Raw genomic sequence first — 18,902 nt, 5'->3', positions numbered from 1 at the left:
ATGGCTTGTCTGAAGCAGGTGGATATGGCTAGTGCAAGGTTCTGCCTGCCCACAAGCTCTGTTTCCAAGGAAAACCTTAATTTGGGATGAATGCTCACAGACCAAAAGCTTCAACTTGAAGAGATGGAACAGGAAGCAAAGCAGCCTAGCTAGTAGCCAGAGTGGCTTGCTAGTCAGTCATATGGGCCACAAATATGTTTTATGCCAAGTATGGCCACTGCAGATCTGCAGACCTTTAGGTTTTGCCATTACCAAGCATGTGAGAAAACAGAGGCCTCAAAACACATGGGTAACTGCTCATCTCTAAATAGGGACTCTCAGATTTAGATCTAGTTGCTCTACTGGCATCTGACTGCCCCAGATGAGATAGGCTTGCAGTGTGATACATTATGCCCAACACGATCACCACCTTTTCATCAGCGTGTTAGGCCATGTCCGTGCTCCAAGCATTGTTCCCACAGCACCTGCTCCTCCCTGTCCTAAGGGGGGCTGTGGGGAAGGTAGAGGCTGCCTCTCCCTGACCCCCTGGAGCAGCATCCTGGGTAGCAGGTGACCTTTTCCAGAGAGGGATTTTATGCAGTGTGGAGAGGGCAGCTCGAGATTGTTGGGTAGTAGCCAGCAGATGGGGAGGGAAAGGGAGATTTGCAGCCCCCTGCAAACCACATAGCCTCTTGATCTGTCCTGGAGTCTTCCCCAGGGCTAACATAAAACCAGATTTTGCCCACACATCAGAGAAGCCCTTAGCTTGGTCAAGTTTGTGCTCACCAAAGAAGTTCACTGCTGAGAGGATGGAAATTGCTCAGAGGAAAGGGCATGAACAGCTGACATTAACTCTTTGCCGTGCCCATTGACCTGTGAGCTTTGTCAGTTTGGATGTTCCACCCATGCCTGATTCAGCTCAGCTTGCCTGGCTCTGCTGGGGTGGCATGGTGGCAGTCACAGGCCTTACTCTTTGCTCCAAAATTGCTCACCTTCTGCGAGGTGCCAGCTGAGCCCTCCTGCAGGCTAACAGAGATCTCAGGGTAAGCTGGAAAGCAAACATATATGTATTAGTGAAATGGACACTGAAGATCACAGTAACAGCTTCTAAGAAGACTTAACAGCCTTGTTTCATAAAAAGAGTTGAAATTAAATCCTAACTCCACCCACACAAGTAGCAAGATAAAAGCTTGCACAGCTGCAATTTGAGGTCAAGGAAGTGGTTTACAAGCACAGATCAGCAGCTACTGCCACAGGATTCATGATGTGTTTCAGTGTCTATCTGAACTACTCTAGGGTGGCTTTGCTGGGGAAACAAGATGAAAGCATCCTGCAGTCACAGCTCTGGCAGCAGAGCCACCCTTTCTGGGCCTGATGAAATGAAACACACCCCAGTTGTTGGTTCCTCTGGGTGCTTGCCAATCAAAGTCATCTCCAAAGGCTTCAGCCATCTCCAAAAACATTGATTGGTTTTGGGTACCAGCCACCCACGTGCTGTCACCTGGACAGACGTGTGGCAGTGTCACACCACAGATGCTTCCTGCCTTGCCAGGAAGCCCAGAGCTCACCTTCACATCAGAACAGCAGGCTGTGGATGACCACATCCACATGAAATGGAAAAAGTGTTTTCTTTTGTTTTTGCAGCATGTTGGTTCTGGGTGAAGTTGACTGTACAAATTAAAGCTATCAGGTACTGTAAGCCTTTCTAAGTCGGTATTTCTAAAGTAGCCATCGGAATCCCTGCTTTGGAGTAATATTAACTGACTTGTTAAGTAAGGACTGTTGAAACTGTATTAATATATAAAAAAATCTCAAAAGCCTCAGGTAAATTGTACTTCTGGCCTTTTCTGAGCCTTGAAACTTGACTGGAAACAAGTGCTGCCCCTGGATTAGTTAGGAGATCTGTAATTCTTTCTCTTTCCAACTTAAACCTCACTTTATTCTCTACCATTAAGATACTTTTCTCTTTTTTCTTACCCTGTTATAGTCCCTTACATTCCCCTCTGAGCTGAACTGCTCAAGTTTCCCTTTTGTATTATATAGCTAATCCTCTCAGGACTCTCCTGACTTCTTTTTTTTTTTTTTAATTTCCACTTTTCTGCTTAATGTTACTGACGGATTATGCCTGGTCATGACCTGTATTTAATTATCGTGGCCTTATGGTTTTCTGATCTCAGGGTACTTTTGGATGAAGTTTCCTTTTTTATATATATATTTTTTCCTTCTTGGTTTTGCTCTTTACTCGTTTATTTTGCTTTGTTTTGTTTTGGGAAGTAGGTTGGTAGATTCTTCCAATCAGAAAATGAATGTATTAAGATTTCCTTCTTGTTTCTGCCTTGCCAAAACTGTACAGATGGTCATGGAGCTGGCAGAAGACAAGCATACTTTTTCAGATGTAAGAAAAAGTCTGATAAACTGGATCTTCTAATCTCAGCAAAAAGTTGCCTGGGAGACTAAATGACGTCTAGTCTAGTGCATGCTCTTCTCTTTGTTTTTTGATGAGAACAGGCACACTTTTCCACATCTGTATTGGATGCTGTCTTCTGCTTTTTCAGAAGACATGTTTGCTGGGTAACTCTCATGCATAGCTCTGAATAATCTAATAGATGTTTTGCAATTAACATCTTAGCCTCTGTTAACATTTTGACATTCACTTGTCTTGCTAGGATATTTACCAATGTTTTGTATCTAGTGGAAATTCAATATTTAGTTCAGTAGTTTCTGCAGCTGAGCTTTTACTGTTACAAAAAGGGAAAATCAATATTTGGTGAAGTTAGACTTGAAAAGGCCGTATGTTTTCCGAGAAACTTGTATCTAAAAGAACTCTGTTCTAGAAAAGAAATATTTTAAAGTATTTCAGTCCAAAAGTACCCCCTTAAAAAAAGCTCTCTTGTTCAAACATCTGTCTTTACTCAACTTACGAAGACTCTCAACTTCATTGAGAGACTTTTTCAGGCCTTTCCCATCCTCTCCTGCCCAGCTCTCAACTGTGAGGAAGTGCCACTTCACTGCCCCTCAGACTTGGTCTGTCTCTGCTGTGTTTAGCCCTGCCTGAAGCATTTGTCAGAGTGATCCTGCACAAGGAGCCTTCTGCAGGCAATATCACCTGCCCTCTCCTCTGTTTCATAACCCCCAGCCCGTGGGGTTCAATTGCAGGAGTATTTGGGTGACAGGGGGATTGCCAAGATGGGAAAATCTCCCCAGGTTTCAGTTGGGCTTTGCTCTCTAGCTGTGTCCTTGCTAAGGGCCAAGACAGCAGATATAACCAATATAATGTGCTGTTGATGTTGTATACACATACTATCTCTAGATTCTGTCCCAGCCATTTGAGGCTGGATCTAACTGTTATATCACATAAAAGTTCATTTCTTTATTCCCTGGTAAGCACAAGGAAAAAGAGAAGGGTTCTCATCTGAAAAGGCTCTTTGTCCCTAGATGCTGGATTATTCTGGCCACTGTCTCTGCCTATTCTGCCCTGCCAGTGGTGCACAGGTATGTGTGATGGTGCAGGGGAGGCTCTAAACCCTCTGCTCTTGGCCTCACATCCTGCTGCAGGACAAGAGAGGTAAATGGAGAAAGGCTGGTATGATGCAATCATAAGCAGCATGACTTCAGGGAATAGTAACAGAAAAGAGTGAGACCAGATGCAAAATAGTTATTTTACCTGAAAAATATCAGATGTAGAAGGGCTAGGAGCACAAAAACACACTTCCTCCGAGATGTGGACTCTATTTGCTTGAAGTCTGAGAGACTTTCCTTTAGTGCCCTCCACAAACCTCAGGGCTCTCAGGGAGCCCCTGCACCTAACCCTGCCCTCAGGACCCCTGTGGGAGAGGCTGACAGCACAGCACCCTCAAAGCCAGCCAGCACTTACTGGGAAATACATGGGCTGTTCACCACCAAGAGCCACAGTTGCCTTCTCTTGTTTGCCTCTCTACCCTGTTGTGCTAATACGCTGATGTGGGCGCATGCACAGACAAGCACACACCTCACAGTAATTCTGGGAAAATCCAAATAAAGCAACCTCTTAGGCTAACAGACGCAGAAATCAAGGTGAGAGCATCAGCAGTGATGGAGGGGAGGGAGAGTTCAAGTATGTTAGTATACTTGAACAATTACCCAGGTAACACTGTCGCTATTTGACAAATGTCAATATTTTAAAATAAAACCCGTGTCTGAATCATGCAAACGCAAGAGGAGATTTCAGATTATTAACTTCTATTTTTATTTCTTTTACATCAGTGACTAACAGCCCCCAGACACATTTTTCTTTTTTTTTTTGCTGCTCCCTGTTGAACCTTCCTGTTTATTCAGAGCATCAGCCTCGCATGGCCATGCCAGCCTCAAGGTGTGGGCTTCCTTGGACAATTAGCTACAGTCAAAAGACTGTTGACAGACCCACTGTTTAACACCCATTCATTTTAGAAGCTTTGGAAATATGTTTTCCAGACCAACCGGTTTATAAACAGAAAACAAAGCCTGGTTTTCAAGTGGGCAGCATTTTTCTGGTTCTATTGTACCTCAGCAATTGTAGAGTAGAGTTTCTAAGCCACTAGAAAGGGAACAGAGCAAGTAACTAAACATGGGGAAGGCTTCCAGCATGAAATGGCAGCCCACATGTTTACAGTACAGAGGCTATACCACTCCTGACCAGTTGTAGACTCCCCAGCCAGGACCCTCATTTCCAGAGCCAGAGTGTTTGGCAGCAGTTTAATATCACATACCTTCGAGGATGTGACTTTGCAACAACAGTAGTTCCAAACTGCTTACTAACTTTTAGCCATGATTTCCTAACCACAGGCAGCATGGTCATTTGGGGCACAGAGATCTTGATGACCTGTAGCCTGCAAACATAAACCTACACATCAGGGGAAGATACTGGCCATGTGCCTGCCAGTGGGGGTGATATATGTGCAACAAATCTACTATTTTTTAATTCCAGAAACTGAAGGAGTTGAAGGAATGGCCTCAAATTCTTCTAAGAACTAAAGGGTTATTTTCTAACATTTTACCTCGTTGCAACTGAAAAAATTACAATGTAAATATGTTTATCTTAAAAAAAAACAACAAACAGTGTGTTTCAAATTATTGGCTTCAGAACCAGACAGGAGCATTACCCTTCCAAGTGCAAGGAAGCAGGCAGTTGGCATAAGCCCCTTACCGTATACTCTCACAGTGGTGCTGCTCTTCCGGACTCTCTCTGGGTGATAGACCACGTGGCAGGAAAAGACCCTGCCATCATCAGTGATTTTGATGGGGAAAATCTGTAAAGTGTTGTTCAAACCCAGGTGGACTCTTTGCCCGTACACTGCGCTGCTGTTCCTGTACACGGCAGGACAGGAGGGCTCCTTGGTCACAAGTTCCTCTTTTCTGCCATTGTCACCCTGTGAAAAGAAAAACCAACCATATTGTGAAGACTGGACACCCAGAGAGAAAAATATTTTTGTAGGCCAGCTCTATTCCCACTATAAAAATCTTCCCTCTCACCCTTAGCATTGTGTGGACATTTGCAACATTTATTTTTTTTTCCTGAATACATTCTCTTCCAGAATTTCAACACCAAGAGCGGTCATCTTCTTACCAATAAAATATGGAGTAAATAGCTGTGTCTGATGAATCCTGATCTCTGTATCCTGCAGAGAGGACAACAGAGCTGCTTTCTCACTGCACCAGTCTTTAAGTTATGCTGAACATCCCATACATATTAAATACGACTGAAATTTCAGAAAAAACTTTGCTCTTTTAGAATTTTAAATAGCTAGAATCTGATAATACTAACCAAAAGTCATCTCCTCTTATTATCTGTGTGGCAGCCACCCTTAGATATAGGTATAGCCTATAGATAGAGGTACATCTTGGACATCTGTACCAGTACATATTTGCCAGCTTTACTCTGCATGACACATGGCAATCCACATATGTCATTGTGCTGACCTTTGGGTTTTTTTTCTCCTTTCGTCTGCTACTTTGTAGAGTGAACTAGCAAAACTAAAAATTAGTAAGGAAAAGGATGTTCCCTTAAAATTTTAATATTAAGAATGAATCAGGACAAAAGGTTAAAAACCCAAAAATATTTGAAAATCACCTTTAAGAAAACCCTCAACAGTTACAGCTCCTTAGTGACAATGGATATAAATGAACAGGCAAAGCTTAAGAAACTGCTTGCTGATACTTATCTTTATATGCTGAAATGAATGTTAAAAGGTTACATTAAAACATGCTTATAAATATTTATCCAGAGAGTGAGATAAAGTACAAAAATATAGCAAGCTTTACATCTCACAGCAAATTGCTTTAAAGTAGTTTTTCATGTGCTTAGCTTGACAACTAGGTTTGCATGTCTTCAGTGGGGATCCGTGACACAGAGGTTAACAAAACCAAAAATATTAGTCAGTACCTTTTTTTATCTCAAAGCAGCTTGATATCTTACTACCCTACACAGTAACCATGTATTTTTCAGATACTAAAGCCTCACTAGAGAAAAAGACCCTGAGAAATCCAACACAAGAAATATTTTACTTCTGTTATATTTGCCACTGTCTGTGGCCCTGCTCTGTGTGTGGTCCTGAAAAATTAAAAAATAAAAAAAAATTCCCTCTTTGTTTCTTTAACAGCTATTATGGTGTGTATGTGGCAAACCCGTGTTTATATTTTTTCCCTTTTTTTATCACAGTCTAATGTGACTGATATGCTTTGTTTAGCAGGTTCTGCAGGACACACTAGAATAGAACATCTCTGTTTCAGTCTGCAGAAATACCCTGTAGTCCTTTCTGAACTTTATACCTGAGATGAAAAATACTTACCACTAGCCATTTCAAAGGATAAGTGGACAAATTTTCTGAGGTCGTGTCCTCAAGGCATGGAATTTCTAAAGTCTGGTTTAACCACACTTTCTTCAGGTAGTGCTGCTCCTCTTTTATCATTGTAACAACAACAAAAAGCCCAAGAAGGAAAATCAGAAACATGATGTTCATTGTGCTTTGAAAACCAACACTGACTAGTCTTCTGTTCAATGAACAGACACTTTTTTTATTAGAATGGAACTGTAATTTTCAGCCATTACCAATAGACACATTTGTTAAGTGAAAGCCCTACATCTGATTCTAGATGTAGTTTCATGACTCAATTCACAGCTTTACCTGAATTTTTGGCAATTCCTATAAAAGCTTTTCTTAGCTGCAGGATCAAGATGTCTCCTTTTTGAGCTGAGAATAATTTGAAGCTTCAATTTTTCTCTAACAATTTTTTTTTCCTGTGGCAATAAACCTTCACATCAATTTTGTGCACCCGTATTTCGTTTCCTCTGAAGATATCTGCAGACCTTCTTTTCTCTAAGCAGGGTATTCAGCATGTCAGTCAGGTTAAGAGTAACCCCTTTTTTCAGTGTAAGTGCTCCTGTTGTTATTCTCCAATCTGCCCACTTCCAGAAGCAGAAAACTTGTTACTCTTCCTTATCCATTTGAAAAGGCATTTCAGCATTTCCTATCCTACCCATTCCCAGCCCAGGGCTCCAGCCCAGCTGTGGGAGGGCGGAGTGGTGCACTGGAAAGAGCACAGCTGTGGCTAAGAAGTGGGGTGTATGTGTGCATTCAAACAGGAAGAGCAGTGGTGATGGGCTGGAGGTGCCACACACAAGCGGTGTGGTCAGCACTGGCCTCTCTGACCCCCAGCCGTGCAGTGGATGATAGTGTGGTGCACCCTGCTGTGCCATCCTCCCTGCCACAGCCTGCTGTGACATCCTACCTGCCTGCTGTGACCTGCCTTCCCTCTTCCCTGCAGGCAGGCACCAGAGCACACCCCAGGGAAACTCTTCAGCTTTGCTCCCCTGGTAGCTCTGGTTTGTATGTTGAGATGGAGTAGATATGTATTTCTTTTATTTTTTTATCTCAGGGGGAGTGAGAATATCTAGCTGTCCCGGACTGTCATGTTATTAGTCAGTGGGGACTTCACAGTGACTGTAAATTCCTTTGTATCTGGCACGCAAGCACAGAGAAACGATGCCAGCACAGAGCCTGTGCCACGGGGATGTGAAGAAAGGCAGTGCCCAGAGTTGTGACCAGGAAACTCAGTGGCAGAAGCAGCTTTCCTGCACAGTCCACCAGAGTGAAGCATCTGAGGAGCCAGCTCTCACAGTAGGACACAGAGTGCAGAAGCCCTAAGGGGCTGGATAATGCAGAAAGGATAAGAAAAGGACAAAAGAAGCAAATAAATCTATAGCTTGTCCAGGAAGAAAGCTGCACAGGAGACTTTGCTGGGACAATCTACCATGTAAAAGTGCCATGAAGCATACAACAAGTACAGACATGAGTAGTCACCCCAGAAGTTCAGCCTGCAAACAGTCTCCGCCTGTTCTTACAGTCACATCCCAGCTGCTTGTTTCCCACTCCCCCATTTCTGTTCCCATCTCCACTAACAGCCTGTTGGCTAAGTCCTCCGTGTTTGTCTGTCCTATGCAGGCCTGCTGCTCTGCAGGTTTTTAGCAGTATCTACAAGCTGAATCCATCTGGATTCACTTCAGTTTGACGTAGTTGGAAACTACTTCGTCAGTGACTAGCACCCTTATCCACTCCACTCATAGACTGGATTAAGGGGGTTTTGCCTTCTTTTGTGTGGAAGTGGTTCATTGCAAAAGATCTGGTTACCTTAAAATACAAACCTGCAAGAGGTAGCAAACTGAATTTTTTAGTTCTCTCTAGCAAGCAGCTATTGGTATCACAGCTTGCTACCTCAGGTAGCTACCAAAAAAAGCCACAACGATGCTGATATGAACAAGAGCTGCCCACGTTTAATGCATAGATGGCAATAACAGTGTTGAACATGCCCATATCAACCAAGGGCACCAGCAAGAGAAAAGGAGCAATGCCTGATTAGCACTGTTATTGTGTTAAGAAAGAGACAGAGAACACATGGTATGAGGAACAGAAACACAGGAGGGTTTCACAGGGTTACCAGCATTGTTTGTACCTCACTGCACTCCCCTTGATCCAATCGCTCTGCCCTGTGAAGCACAGGAAAATTCCCCAAGAGGAACCTACCATGACACACCCCTGTACAGCGGGTGGAGCAGCAGATTTATCTTTGGCACAGTTATCCAATGTGTACTGTTTAAACACACCCATCCTCTGTGGCTTGTGCAGAGGTGCTGGCTCTCATTTTGCCCCTGTGGGTTCATCAGGGCAGGAAGGTTCTGCAGGGTTGCCCGAGGTGTGTCTCCAAGATAAAAGCACCAAAATGCTTGGAGCCACTGCCATGCAGGGGCCATCAGGGAGTGAGGGTTAAACATTCCTGCATATTAGTCTTGCACAGAACCTCCTCCTGCTGCAGGACCAGTGTGATCCAGCATGGGAACCAACGTCCCTCCTGCCACCAGTCTGGCCTCATCATGAAGGTAAAAGGGCAGTAGGAGCAGAACTGCCCTTTGCTACCCTTGAAATAACCTGCACCCACCCTGCTCCTAGCCCTTGAATGTTTGCTACACCGACAGCCCTGGGCAAAAGCAGAGTGAGCATGTTGGCCTTACAGCTCTGAACTGAAACCGTGCCGGGTTTGTTGCATTTACTTTAATCCTGCTTGGGTTGTTAGCAGAAACCTGGGTCAGAGAGAGGTTTCTGGGGTCATCAAATCCAGTCCCCCATGTGCAGAACAGCAGGCTTGTTCAGTGTCCCTGCCCAGTTCCATCTTCACAGCAATTTGGACTTTTGCCCTCACTGCTGACACTAAATAGCTGTTCCCAATGTTGCTGCACTAACAATTGCCACTGTTGTTTAATTTGTAGTCAAATCCATTACCGCCTATTTAAATCAATTTGCTCCTTTGCTGGGATAATTTAAATATCCTCCCTAGAGTTCACACACTCCCCTGAGGCTTACTTACCGAGAACAGTCATGCTGCTTTACAGCTTTCTTTTGGCTGACAGAAGCTGCCAAGTCTCTGTTCCTGTGATTGTCCTAAGCAATCCCCTGTTTTGCTCCAGTGTGTTTTTGACAGTAGGGACATTGAGCTAACACCCAGCATGCCCTGCAGAGGCCAGCCCTCAGTCTGAACCAGATAATGGTGTTTTCTCTTTCTGGTGCCCAGTGCTGCACACCCTTAGCAGCAGCACAGCATGATTTGGAGATGCACCATCCTTGGTCCCGCCATATCCTGAGCTGCTCATCCAGTGTTCTCCACGGCACGTTTCTCCAAAATAAAAATGCGGAAACTTCCCATCTCAATACCTTTTAGGCCTTGCTTCATATTCCTCCAAACAAATAAGGTTTCCTAATCATGAGCTGGATAACAACAACTAAAGAGGGCCTGGTAAACAGGGAACTGTAGCAGCGACATTCAGTGGCACCACTGCAAACTCCAAACAGGTCACCATCACCGACCAAGAAATGTTCGTCTATCCTGATACTCTCCCCCACCCCTGTTAGGATAAAGCAACATCTCCTTCATCATCACTTACCTTCTGCCTTGACAATAAGTTGAATTTTTGCAGCCTTTGTCCCGTATGGGTAAGTAGCAAAACTGCACTTGTACTGCCCACTAAGGGTGACGGTAACATTTTTCAGGTGCAGAGCCCACTGGTTGCATTCAGACGTGGTGTTTGGATTGGTGAAACACAAAGATTCTGTGACATCCTGGCTGCAGCACTTCCTTGTGCTGAAGGACACCGAAAAATTGTAAGAAGCCTCAGAAAATTCGAAGTAATGAGTGCCATAAGTGGGATGATAAACAGCTATTTTGGCAGAATGGCTGTCTTCAGTCTTGGACCACTGTGTCTGTATTATGTGGGTGGTGTGTGATTTTGGGAAGAGGCACACCAGGGTCACGTCAGTACCTGGCAGAGCACGGACCACTTCTGTTTGGGTAATGACGTCTCTAGACTGGCCTTAAAAACAAACAGGATCATTTTCAGTGCAAGTAATGTTTAAACAAAGCTTTTCCTAAGCCATCTTCAACATGATTTGGTGCCTTAGACACAGAAAACCATGAAGACCCTACAACTGTAACCACAGGCTTTCTAGGGAGTTTTACAGCAAATTTCCACCAGTACAGACTGCAGAGAGAGAACTGGGGAAGCAAATGCATGCGCGTCTAGAAGAGCGCAGAGAGCTCCTGTCACACTTGTGGGAGAGAAATGGGAGCTCTGAGGGCCTCTGTGAAAGTGGAAATCTTTCAAGTAATATAAATAAAGCAGAAACTGGGCCCAGTTATTCCCCAGCTCTTTTTGCAAGAACAAATGAATTATCCCTGCTGGCTAATTCTGCCCCACACCGTCTTTCCCGCCCATTGCCTTTGCCTTTGCTGCTTTGGCAGAGAAAGCTGTTCCTTTACCTCCATGTTATTAAACATCTCCTGCATGCCCTAAACGAGTGCCTGTCTCAGTGTCAGAGTGAGTTGCCCTGGTATGTATGGTTTCTTCCTCAATTAATTTCATAAAGCAGGTGGCAGTCCTTAGTGTGCCATATAAAGGAGTAATGGATCGATGAAGTGAAGGGGCTTTCAGCAGGAGCCTGTACTACTTGGTTTAGCTGCTGCTGTAATAAAATTGATTTATCTCCCTTTCTCCCTCCTATGAGTAAGAGTCTTGCAGTCCCCAAACTCCTGTATGCAGGATACTGACAAACTCAAGGAGATGAAGAATTTATGGATGGGGGAGTCGTAGCGAGACAAGTAATCAATCACACCCACAGAGCCATATACAGGAAGTCCCTTTTCTAAAAGGGCATGCAGGTCCACAAAAAAAATGAACTGTGCAATTGCTCTTAGATATAGACTTGTCACCCCCCTTCTACATTGGATTTTATCCTCCCTGTGTATCATTATATCAATGTGTATTTGCTTTGGGAATTTGCCCTGCAGTCCCACCAGGCACACTGCAGGCTCCCCACGGCAGCAAGTGCCCACTGCTCGCCTCCTTCACCTGAAAAAAGTGCGTACTCATTTCTTTGCTTTGACATGTGCTCTGCCATGTGGTGCAGGGCTCTGGGGCACATAAGCCAGGGCACGCCCTGTCAGAGGTCAGGCAACCTTGATGGTGCCTGCAGTGTGCTCCACACTCTGCCAGCTCAGCCAGGAGCAATACAGGGACCCAGTGCACCATCAGCTCTGATTGGACAGGGAAAAGGAACAAGGGCAGGGTGCCACATCCCCACAGAGGTGGCTGAGATTTGGTACCGATCCACTGAAGTGTGACATGGACACGTAGAGCCTAGGTGTGGGGAGAACAAAGCTACTGAATGGACATGGCTAACATTAATCTCTGTTGTTTCATTGCTCCACTTGCTCTGTTCATCTTTTAGTTGTGTTCAAAGAGATGGGATGATGTAAGAGGGTAAATAAAAACTAGCCTGAATGACAAGTGTTGTGAGGAAAAATTACTGAAAACTATTTTTGTCAGTCCAAAGAGATTATTATAGGAAATGCTCACTGATTTCACTGCAAGTTTTGCACCAGTAAAAGTTAAGGATAAAAGCAATTAGCAATCTTATGATCAGACTACAAGGCAAAAGACACATAACAAGCTTACTCTCATATTCATGCTGGTGCTGTATGAGGTCAAAGGATCATGTAAAGAATGTCTATGAATAATCACTTGAGTAGTTTATATTAAGATGAAAAAGTTATATATGTAGAAACAACATTTTAATTTGTGTTATTTGTTAGTAGCCTAGCATGTTAGGTTACTTTAACTGAAACCCTTTCATGCAAAAGTGTTCTTAACTTTTTGTTAGCATCTCAATATAAGCACTCTCATTTTATGTCACCTTTGTTTTTCCAAATCAAATACTGTCCATTAGCTCATACTTGTACTCCAGTTGAAATCTCTTGGATTAACCCACAGACATGTAGGTGTCTGACCTCTACAAAGGGCATGGTGGTGTCCACTTTCACCTTAGAGTAACTTCAGTGAGGATTTCATCCTGAGGGGAAAAACCCCCCCAAGTCCTATTTTTCTCTAATTAGTATTGCTCTCCTACATGTGTATGTCTTGAGGCTTCTATTTCTTTCTTTGCATTTGAGAATTTCTATTTTCTATGAATACACATATTAATTATTTTTCCTTTCTTTTAAATCCAGTTTGGCTCAGTGATGAAGAAAATAGGAACAGGCTATGTCAGATTCTGAGATGCATCTTACCATGCCAGTCAGATACATGCAGTTTTTCCTTTATTAACTGGAAGAATGTGTATCCTACAAAATTGTTCTTCCTAGCTGATAATAAGTATTCCTGCATTGTGCATGATCAGACTTTTGGGGGTGGTAGGTGGAGGGTGTTAAGAACATGAATCTTTTTCTTGGTTTAAACTCCCTCTGACAGGGATGCAGCCCTCCTTACTCTACTTTTCTGAAAGTTTTACTCTGATGACAAGCTTGTTTCTCAAGCCTTTAACACAGCACATAGAGCTGGGAGAGGAAGGAGAAGGGAAGAATCTATTTAAAGGTTTGCAGCTGTACAATTTACCCTTGCCTTGCAGTGTTTCAATTCTTCCTCTCTCCACATACACAAGTGTGTCTGTGTGAGAGAGAGAAAGGTGGTGTTTGGGTTTTTTTCCTCAGTGGAAGTAGTTTTCCTTTTGGCCCATTTGAGATGAGCACACATTGCCCTAAGTACACATGAGCTGATCTCATTTACTATTCTGGCAGGTTAGGCAATTTGAATGATCTGCTAGTCAGCACAAGCCATTTACTCCTTACTAGTTGCACATTATAACTAGGGTGATTAGAAAGTTGTCAGGAAACAGTAGATCATTGCCAGTAGCCATGAGACACACTAGTGAGACACACTAAGCCCACCCTCCATCATAAAATGAATCAAGGTGTCCCATGGGTACTCCTACCTGTGATGCTGGGCACCCAGAGGAAACAAAAGAGACAGAAGAGCCACTTTTTTTCCATCTTCACTTGATGAAGTTCTGGTAAATATGTATCTCTCTTGGTGCTCCTGTCAGGGACTCAGAAAAGGAAGTTGAAATGGTCCGCCCCGTTCAGATGTGCAACATAGTCACTTAGCGTGACTTCAAAGAAATGCTTTATTAAATGTGAAAGCCTCAGTTTCCTGCCAGAGTGATAAAATTAGTACATCTTGTGAAACCTTTAAGTTGAAAACATTGTCTACATTGCAAGCCCACGTTGTAGACCAATTTTTTTCTCTTTGTCTTTTCAGATAAATTCAGAATAAGCAGTTTAGTGGTTTACATGCTCTCAAAAACATGTCAAGTGTATAAGGTTGAATAAATAATTTCTTTGAGATATGATTTAGGGGTGATTATGATGGTGCTAGGTCAGCGGTTGGACTTGATCTTGAAGGTCTCTTCCAACATTGATGATTCTGTGTTTTCTGCGTACTACATGGTAGCTGGCATACAAAAAAAAAAAAGCTTTTTTTCCCCAGCTTCATTTTCTTCACGTGTTAGTCCAGAATATCTCAAATATATTATTTCTAGACTCTCTAAACTCAGTATCTTTAAAAACCCCAGCAAAATAACAAAACCAATCCCCCTAAACTATTATGAAGTGAATTGAGAGTTCTGTACATTCACATTTTTTTCTTTTTCGTTCCTGAGAAGCCCATTAATTATTTCCTGCAAGATGAAGAATTACAGCATCACACACGGCAACATTCCTTGGTGTGGTTAACCCCTGCACTGTCCTTCAGCTGTCAGCTTTGGTAATGGAGCACCCTCAGGCAGAAGAGCATGGTTCCTGCCAGTCCTGTCACCTGTCTTTATTGCAGGTCACCTGTACATCCTTCTGAGCTGTCCTCGAAGCACGCTGCATTTCCATGAGCTAGGCACACACCTGCCAGCAAAGCACCTCATTGCAGGCAAGTCTTATGCAAACTGGATCTGCTGCTGGCAGCTTTTCAGAAAGAAACAGGTTTGAGTTCCTGCTTATCGTACTGCTTTCCCCAAAACCAAAAAGAGAAGGGCAGGACATCTCATATACACAGTGTAGACATACATTACTTGCTGGCTCCTCCTGAGGTGGGATGGGTGTTTGGCAGTATATCCAGGAAGGAGGCTTGTTGCCCCTGATAGCTCCATTCTTGGGGGCCCAAGGACAACCCACTCTTGGGATTTTGGGAGAGAAACGATTACAGTCCATCCACCAGGGCAGAGAAGACAAGTGTCACAGTCCCTTAAACAGGCTATTCTCTCTACAAGCAGTGCCCTCTCTTGGGTGGCTGGTCCATCCCTAAGTCATCTGGGTCCTGACATGTCCTTTCCTGACTGTCAGCATTTGCTCACTATGGAGCTCCCCATTGCTCCAGGATGCAAAGTACAAACTGAAAAAGAAAGTCCTCACTAGTCATTTCCCTATTTTGTGCACTACCAGATGTAAACAGCATCAATACCGCTTCCCTAATTTGTGCACACACAACGTTTTGGTTGCATGTTCATGTGGGATAAGGTTGGAAGGGCTTATCCTTCCAGCTCCAGCTGAAACAGATAATAGTGCTGGAGAGGCTGCAGTCAGGGCTCCACACTTCTTGGAGGATAAATGCTTCTGCACACTTTCTTGTTTTGCTTCCTCTACCTGAGAAAATGCACTAAAAGCAACTGTACGAAATGCACTGGGTGCCCTGGTTACTGCTTGGGTGCCCTGGTTACTGCTAAAGGAATTGTCCCCGGGGAGGAAATCTCTGCTTGTCATTCAGAAAACTGAGAAAGACCTGTCCCAGAGGATTAACAAGTCCTGAAGTTGAGGGTGAACTGAATAGTCAAGCCATTGCAATCGACAGCCACAGAAGGGAGTAAAAATATTAAAGAGATATGTTCTGGTTTCCAGTTCAGAGCAGAGACCACAAAGAACCCAGAGATTTCCTGCAGATACTGGAGTCCAAGAAAACTGGACTTTAATCTAAAATTTGGGCTTTCATTCATGATTGGAGTTACCTTTACTTCTCCTGCTGATCATGTCATGTAAGCTTTGTACCATGAGAGAATATATTTTGTGTAACACAGAGAAAAACAGCCTTAAATGAGCCTTTTTATTGATCTGAAATATGCATCCCAATTTGACAAGACAGCCCAAGTGCTGTGTGGCATATTCAATAGCCACAGAAATCCCTGAGCAGCTTTTTCAAGTTAACATATCCCTGTATGTTGCCCTTGGAATTTGTTCACCCCCTAAAATAATATTCTAAAAATATACTGCTGCCACGTTACATTGTGTTGGCTGAATGCAGCCACCCAGCGCCGTTGCTGTGCTTGGTGATGAAAGACAGACAAGAAAGAAATCTCTCAGCTCGATGGATTTTTGTTCAGTTCAGAGCTGAGTTTTGCCCCAATTCCTACCTTAAGCCCAGATTCTGAAATAGGCATTCACCCTGGTACTGACATTCATGTGCACAAAGAGCTAAGCCCTGCCTCTGCCTATGACATCAAAAACCACTTCTGAGACACACCACTTAGCCTGCTGGCAGGGAGACACCTCTTCCCTGGAGCAAGATTTGAGGTCCTGCTCACAGCAGGGCAAATTATTATAAAAGAGCTTCTTCCCCCACTACCACTTTCCTGAAAAGTTACTCACAGGCAGCTTTGTAGGTGCCACAGCTGGATGTCACACACCAGGTTATGGATGGCAGGGATGAGAGGTGGTACTGAAACATGCCCAGGGACAGCAGACTTTGTTGGTAGCTGGAAGAAGTATATCTCTCTGTATTTGGCTTTTCCTTGGTGGGGCAGCTACAGGGATGAGTGTCTCAGCATTGGGATGTGCAGATTTTTCCTGCTGTTCAAGAGAAACTCAGAAATCACTGCGAGGCTGGGAGGTTTTAGAGGAAAAGAAGCTGTGCCCAAGCAAGTGGCATACCTTGTCAGTGGATATGTGAACCACAGCATTTTCTTTTGGGCTGGACAAGCCTGAATGTTAGTCCCCTGTGTCCCAGGCAGTGGCAGGAACCGATGGGCTCTGAGTATCACCCAGGATGGGTCCCCAGCAGTGCATTGCAGCACGGGGCTCTCCCCGCTGCACAGGGACACTTCATGCAGCATTAATTTTTTTCCCCTTGTGTGGGAGTGGGGGGTGGCAGTGGGGGATCCTCTAATTATTTTCTGCAGATCCGTTCACTACTGGAGGAGGCATTTGGAACACTACAAATGACTCTTTCCATGGCAATCACTGTATTATGCATCACGCTCACAAAACCCGCCACCGCAATACAATTTTTCTGCCTCAATTACAGTAAGTTGCTACTAAGGAAGAAGCAAAGCTGCAGTCAGTCCCACAGAAAAAGAAATCTTGCACTCCAGAGACAAATTCAATTATTCACAAAGAGACCCTTTTCAGAAATGCTAGTGCACAAGCTCTTCCTGCCAGAGGCGAGGATGATTACCCTTGCAGACTCATGTCCTCTAAACATTGCTTAAAGAAAGCGCTGGTCCCTGGTGAAAAAGAGATGGAGACTTTGAAGCAGGAATTTCATTAAAGAGTAAACTAACCTTTCAGGTTCGCTTGGCACTTGGCACAGAAACTCCCACTTCATCACTGTGTTTTGGTTTTGAACCTCTTTGAAACTCGCACTAATGACTCTGTAGCTGGCAGGCACCTTTGACCACAGCACCTCGCAGGGGGTTGGATGAGTGTGTGGCATGGGCTGGGAGGGTGCGTGGGTGCAGCATTTCGGGGGACAGGGCACTGAGGTTGCAGTGGGATATCCACTGGTCTTTTCCAGTGACCCCCTGCTTCCTCAGTCTCCCCTTCCCACCCTTAGCTCTGGTGCCTCTCTCCAGCTTGCAGCACTGCCTCTTCTGCCTGGGGGAGGAGAGGGAAGAGGGTTTCTCACTCTGCATTCTCCTTGTACTCCTCCTCCCTCATGGTTGCACACCTACACACTGTGTTTGACACAGTACAGCCCTGGTTCCAGCCGGGCTGTTGAAGCAGCACAGCGAGACACACGCACTTCCCACTCAACAGCAATTTGAGAGATGTTAAAAGATCTGAGTGGACTTTTGTTCCCTACTCCTTCACTGACAGCTCAGAGTATGGGAGAAACCAAGAACAGCTCAGCCTTGGATGCCTCCCCGCTCCACCTTCTAATTAGTTTTTCTAATTAGAAGGCCTAACTTACAGGTCATGTTTCAGAGAAAGAGAGCATAAATGAGCTCCCTCACTTTTTCTGCCATTCCAGACACAGGATCCTGTGGTCCTCTGCTCCCATTTAATCCCATTTCTGGTCAACGACTGCCCATCAGGGACCATATGAAAGCCGTTGAGCATTTCATGGTGCAAAGTGCAAGTTACTGAAAAAGCAGAATATAAAGTTGCAACCAATGAACAAAATGAAAGAAATATAAAGCACATTGACCCAGCAACTACACACCAATGCAAAACCACTGAGTGAAAGCCAGCCAGCCATTTCCAACACAATGAAAGACTGCAGAGCCATTATTTTCAAAATTAACTGGAAGGCTCATGTGAGACCAGCCCTGCTTTCTTTGGTCTCTTTCTCTTTTTCAGATACAGCACAAGCTGTGCTTTCCCCCCCATTTTGCACATCAGCTAAAGGCTTTTCACTTGCACATCTCATTTTCCATGTTCTGTGATGAAATGTTTCGAGGTAGGTTCATAACGGAGTAACAAAATGTAATGGCACCCATAACTTTGAAAAAAGAGTTACCTGCTGCTAGTGCTGGGAAACACCTGCTCATGTTAGACTACAAGGTTAAGGTTTCTGCTGAAGCTTCCCAGAAGGCCATGTCATCCCCTGGTCGCTTTGGCAGTGGTTTCAGAGGCAATGCTTGGAGCAGCTTTTGTGGATCATGCCAGTAAGAGAGAACAGGAGTCTGCTTGTGAAAGGCCTTTTTGTAGACACAGCTTGTGGGGCTTCATCTTGAGGTCTGCATGGCAGAGGGAGTTATCAAGACAAGCAACAGACTACTTGGTCAGAACTGAAAAGCTTAAGTTCACACCCAAAGTGGTATAAACCTAGA

The 18,902-nt window shown here is 44.2% G+C and overlaps 1 protein-coding gene across 1 annotated transcript in view; it reads right to left on the bottom strand.

The window, feature by feature from the left end:
* CD96 (CD96 molecule) overlaps positions 1-18,902 on the bottom strand; it is a 71,258-nt gene that overhangs the window by 16,383 nt on the left and 35,973 nt on the right. Inside the window, exons 3-8 of the mRNA XM_017807872.1 lie at positions 16,501-16,698; positions 13,806-14,023; positions 10,427-10,852; positions 6,783-6,892; positions 5,141-5,363; positions 972-1,027 (exon numbers count right to left, since the gene is read on the bottom strand). Coding sequence (XP_017663361.1) covers positions 972-1,027; positions 5,141-5,363; positions 6,783-6,892; positions 10,427-10,852; positions 13,806-13,863 — 873 coding nt within the window. The 5' untranslated portion in view covers positions 13,864-14,023; positions 16,501-16,698. The remainder of the gene's footprint in view (positions 1-971; positions 1,028-5,140; positions 5,364-6,782; positions 6,893-10,426; positions 10,853-13,805; positions 14,024-16,500; positions 16,699-18,902) is intronic.

The sequence above is a fragment of the Lepidothrix coronata genome, unplaced genomic scaffold (genome assembly GCF_001604755.1).
Source record: "Lepidothrix coronata isolate B3197 unplaced genomic scaffold, Lepidothrix_coronata-1.0 Scaffold21, whole genome shotgun sequence".
In the NCBI taxonomy this organism is placed as follows: domain Eukaryota; kingdom Metazoa; phylum Chordata; class Aves; order Passeriformes; family Pipridae; genus Lepidothrix; species Lepidothrix coronata.
This window is presented reverse-complemented; position numbering and strand designations above follow the sequence as displayed.